Consider the following 5,589-nt stretch of genomic DNA (forward strand, 5'->3'; position numbering starts at 1 on the left):
TTAATTCATGTCATACCTGTGCTCCATAGATGTATTTATCCAACATCTTGCCTCCTATTGTCTGTCCTCCTATATCCCAAACTTGAAGAGTAACATTCAAGTTTCCTACATGTAAAATATATGAAAATAAGAATACAAAAAAAGTTAATTAACAATACGACAACTGAAAACAGTTTAATAGAGCACTAAGTCACAATGATAAACTCAGAATCTAATTTGCCTTTTATTCTGCAGGCTCACATGGTCAGATATTTGGAACTACGAAATAATGTTATCAAAAGAAATCATAGTGGGGAATTAAGGTTCATACTTTTACCCGTTTCCATGGACCCACATTTATAATCACCTTCAAAACAAAGGAAAATAAAGCTTTAATTCGTGAACTTCTCAAACCTTAAAAAATATTTTCTTAAACAGAAAATAGAATAAAGCACTTGTACATGGGGTAAAAATATACTTTGAAAATAAAAATTGAACTTTATATACTAACCTACCCTATTATACATAATATATTTTGCTGTAAGTTCTATACTCTATAGGTTCTAAAACCCACAGAATAATAATTGACTACGAAAATGGACACAAAGTTTCAACTCAAATGAATTTTTTAATTTGAATGTCAGCTATTATATATAATAGTAAACATAATTTTAAAAATTATGTCTTCAAATTTAACCTATAAAATAAGAAACACATTTGATAACCCTCTTCAGAACTGTATGTGTAGGATACACACACCATATATTAAATATTATGATGCATTTATACCTGTTTAAAGCATTTCCATTGAAATGAATTATAATGTGCTTCAAAGCCTTCATAAAATAGTGTGACAAATCTTTACAAGTATTATAAAAGTGTTCTAAAATACAAAGCAATCTCTAAATTTTTTGTTGATTTTGCAAAATATTTGGTTGATATAAAAATTTATAAGATAAGCTGCTCATTCTAATCAATGTAGGTAATAACTAAAAAAGACCATGTCCAATCTGCTTTTTAGTTTAACATTTCAAACTATTTCTCCTAATACAATTATACAGTTCTTTCCAAAGGTGGGCAAGGTCTCAATTGGTACCTTCAAAATGAGCTCCCCCTATTAAAAATGTATCTTTCTGAATGATTTGCAAATCAGGAAAACTCAAAAACTAAGAAACTGAAGAACTGGTCTCATTTCAAAAAAAAAAAAGATTATAAAGATATGATATTTTATACCAATGTAAAACACTAAAATCAGAGAACGTTAGCCATATCATTCAACTTTGCAACTGCAAAGAAAGTCCGACACTGGACTAACCAGCCACGTTTTAACCCTTAACTCTATGTTTTGTTGGGTTTGCATTACAATCTTTCCATTATTTAGATGTAGGTCTGTTCCATCTGCCAACGTGCAGAGGATTTACATGAGGAACTTCCATTAGCATTAATAAGAGCTATTGAAGTTTATCACCCGTCATCATTCCCACACACACACACTTTCAATGCTGAGTAACGACGGAAATGTTCCTAAAGCTCTATGAACACGAAAACCAAAATGTCACAGACTAAGATTTGTCCAACAACTTGTATAAACCTAATTTCTTAAAAATCTAAATTTTTCAAGATTCAAAACTGAAATCCTTCTCCTATGATGCTATCTCAAATTAAGCAGGTGAGAGAGAGCCAGCTGTCACACTAGAATTATATCAAACTTTCAGAAGCCCCTAAACAGGCAGAAATCTATTCATTTTACTCACAAAACTCTTCACAATCCTTTGTTTACTTCAAACACAGTGTTTAACAATATTAACTTTTTTAAAGTAAGATTTTAAGCAACACTTAATAAAAGGCACCTAATCTCATTCTCTTCAAGGCCAATAAACTCTACCACTTACCCTCATATCAAGAAATATGAATTTTTCCTTTAAGTTCTGATATTCGGATCTTATCTGAATTAAGTGTTATGAACACTTCAACTATAACTTGGGAACATGATCTTTGTCACGTTTCCAAATTCTGACTGCAATCATATCAAGACTCTAAATCATTTATTCAACTGTCTCCCATCTAAGAGGTTTATATTTATGTGTTGAGGGCATTTTAAAAATCTACACCTTTCCAAACAAAGTCTGTTGTTGAATTTTCTCTTATACATATTCTAGTGCCTCAGAAATAAAAACCGCTATGCATTATTAATCTATTAATATGCAAAGCCAGCCAAAAAAAATTTACTATCATTATAGCCTCAACAAATATAATATTAACTTTACAGTCATTTCATATATGTAGAAATACATTTTTAATTTCCACATTTGAATTTGAGGCTTATTAACATATAAAAATAAAAATAAATGAAATTACATAAAAATGGAATTCAAATCAATATTCAGACATAAACGTGGTTTCCTAGTATATTTTCAAAATGGCAACCTATAAAGCTATATGATATTTAAATAATCAATATTGCAAAATTTTTAAAAATCAAGAATCCATCTAATAAAATTTCTAACTCATAAAGAACATTAAGTAAATTGTCAGTAATCTAATCCCAAATGCAAAATGCTACAAAATTCCTGCTCTTCTGTAAGAAATGACATTTAACTAGGGAAAAAAATAAAATAAATGAGGTGACAAAATACAGGTAAGTTGCTTTTGGTATGCATCAAAGCCACAAAGAGGATTCAACAGTGACCTTGTAAAGTACACTTGGTGCCTTGGTTAACCTTACTTAAAGTGCTGCACAGTCAAGACGGAACTAAAAACACAAGTCTGCCCACTTCTTGTACTAAAGACTTAGAAATCCCTTTCACAGTAGAACGCTGTTTACTGGACTGTACCCACAAGCTTCCTGAAAGTATTTTGACTAAGGCTCTTAAGAAGCTCTATCAGCAGAATCTCTGACTAACAGATACACTATTTTAAGCAGTAAAATCTGCACAGTGGTTGCATCCAGACTATACAGCATACCGGATCATGAAAAATACTAAAATGGATGAGTATTTCCAAAGTAATGACCTTGAAAACCTGCATGAAGAGAATGTGAATAGATGACCAGGAGGTATGACACCGCTAACAATCTGAATAGACAAAGAGTTACTAGAATACTAACAAATACTAGACTTGCCCACTATGCTGCTTTACTATAAATAATGCTATCTGCAATGTTTTAGCAAATGACACAAATAATCATCCTACATTTGACACTTACAATAAATTAAAATTAAAATTAAAGTATATAAAGAATATATTACGATAAATTTAAAGTATACAAAGAATATACTATGAACCTTGTAATTTATTAACCTTACTTCTTAATGTACCTATTAATTATATAAAATCAAGATACATTAAAACAATTTTTTCCTACTGAAATTTCTCCCATAACTTTGAGTCCATTAAGTAGCATAAAACCAATTGCCTTTCAAAAAAACAAAATTTCTTTCTGGAACTCTGCCCATCAAAATAAAAACTTAATCAGGAATGTTAAAATATACATTCATTGAATATACATTTCCTAATGTCATTTTTTAACCTAAATACCTTCTAACTCTAAATATTTACTATAAATTTGGATTTTAAAAATACCAAATATTTTTTACTAAGTAATCAAAATTTTTAAATTGGTAGTATTATGCAGCAGATCAGAAATCATCACATATATCAAATACATAAAATGTCCAAAACGAGTCTTTAAATGTTTTTAATGTTTGAGTAGGTGCTTGCTCCTTTACTGAAGCCTTTGGGGTTAAAAAATCGGAAAAATTAAACAATATTAATTATACAGAAAGTTGGTGCTTTTGCAAATTAGCATCAAAAGATAACAGTCAATAACTAAACACATACTGAGGTTCTGTGTGTACAACTGGCATCTCTGAAAACACTGCTGTAAAAATAAGTTTTCGGCATGTATATTATGTGATTTGTGCATGTATTCTGCTAGTGACGCTGTACATATTATGAATGTAGCATTATCCTATCCGTAAGAGTGAGAATAAAAATAAATTGAAATTTTAAGTTTTGAATACATTAAAAGAAAAAAAACGAATGAAATACGCATATGTTTCTCATTTAAACCTCTTGCTGAACAATAACACAGTAATAGAAAATTAGAATTCTTTTCTCATGCTCTATCTTCTAATTTATTTTTCATTGGTAGCCAAATACAGACCATCTCAAAATATATTAGAGTAAAATACGGAGAATAGCTTCAATTACCAAGAGTTTTCATTAGCTGCTCTAAAACTTTTATGGAGAGTTGTCTGAGAGAAGGGGGTGTTTGAGAGATAAAATATTTCAATAATATTGAAATTCAGTAAACTCCTTTCCACCCTATCACTCACATTCCAGCACATGAATCGGACACTACACTTGCAACCGTTTTTATTCAAATGGGTTTCCTCAGAGAGGAGAGGGATAGACTGACTGGTTTATAAAGTCAATCAAGATAAACTGCTTTTAATAAAATACTTTAAACATATAATTTAACCATCACAAGTGAATGGACAGAGCATTTTAAAGCTCCAATTGTTCAGAAACTAACTTAAAACAGAAACCACTCTTTTTTTGTTATTATTTCCCTGTATTTCCCACAAAATGTGCTGCAACTGGCATCTAAATAGTTTCTTTGCATGGTGAACTGAAACATCTTGAATGCTCAAACTGTATTTTTATGAGTGCCTAGGGACCCTAAATTTTAGTGGTCTATTAAATGCCAGCAATTTCATGCTGCCTTGCATAAAACAGCATTCACATATTAGAGCACAGAAGTTCCATAGCTACATTATACTTCTGGTCCAACTTTCTCTCAAACAAAAAACTGAAGCAGAGGCTAATCAAAATAATATTTAAAAAAAATAATCCTTTCCAGTCTTTTCCATTTAGTTTATACAATATCTGTTGATAATTGAATACCATTTGATTTCTTAAAACGTTTTAGAATTTTATAAGCAACTATTGTTTATCCTCTCAAAAAAATCTGCAGTGGTCAAAAACTGGAAGGTAGAGGGACATAACACGCATAAACTTTTTTCTCATCCCCATGGACAGTATGTCTTCATGGTGGATGCTGATGAAAGTTAACCTCCCTAAGACAAATTTACTATTACATATATTTTCATGTAGAAGCAGCCCCAAATTTATTTTACACTTTTCTGCCTATGCCTCTTATTGTAAGAGATGCACAATTTTCTACGTTAAGACTTTTAGTCTCTTACCTGGCAATGTTATCCTTCTCAAAAAGAAATCCAGTCCTACAGTTTGTTTGTACTGTTTCCCAAAAGTTTCTTGAGCAAAACACGTAGCTAAGGAAGTCTAAAAAAATTGATGCACATAATATTAAAATTAATGTCTGTTTTAGAAATGTAAACAAAATCACTACTAAATCTTATTAAGTAATCTTAATATTCGTACTCCCATTAATCCAGCAAACAACTTTAAGCAGTTCTAATCAGTTACAAGGGGAGGAGGGATTTGACACTCCACCAGGTAAATTTCACTTGCCAACAGCTACCAGTGGAGACAACAGACTAATCCTTTATCTCTCTTTAAATCCCCTGATTGTCAAGCTCCTTCTCACTGGAAATTAGAATTTGAGTTTTATCAACAAAGAAAAGT

The 5,589-nt window shown here is 30.8% G+C and overlaps 1 protein-coding gene across 1 annotated transcript in view; it reads right to left on the reverse strand.

The window, feature by feature from the left end:
• Positions 1-5,282, reverse strand: part of RAB28 (RAB28, member RAS oncogene family) — a 69,683-nt gene extending 64,401 nt beyond the window's left edge. The window contains exons 1-2 of the mRNA XM_011370190.1: positions 5,190-5,282; positions 17-105 (exon numbers count right to left, since the gene is read on the reverse strand). Coding sequence (XP_011368492.1) covers positions 17-46 — 30 coding nt within the window. The 5' untranslated portion in view covers positions 47-105; positions 5,190-5,282. The remainder of the gene's footprint in view (positions 1-16; positions 106-5,189) is intronic.
• Between the last annotated feature and the right edge of the window lie 307 nt (positions 5,283-5,589).

This window comes from Pteropus vampyrus, unplaced genomic scaffold (genome assembly GCF_000151845.1).
Source record: "Pteropus vampyrus isolate Shadow unplaced genomic scaffold, Pvam_2.0 Scaffold163, whole genome shotgun sequence".
Classification (NCBI taxonomy): domain Eukaryota; kingdom Metazoa; phylum Chordata; class Mammalia; order Chiroptera; family Pteropodidae; genus Pteropus; species Pteropus vampyrus.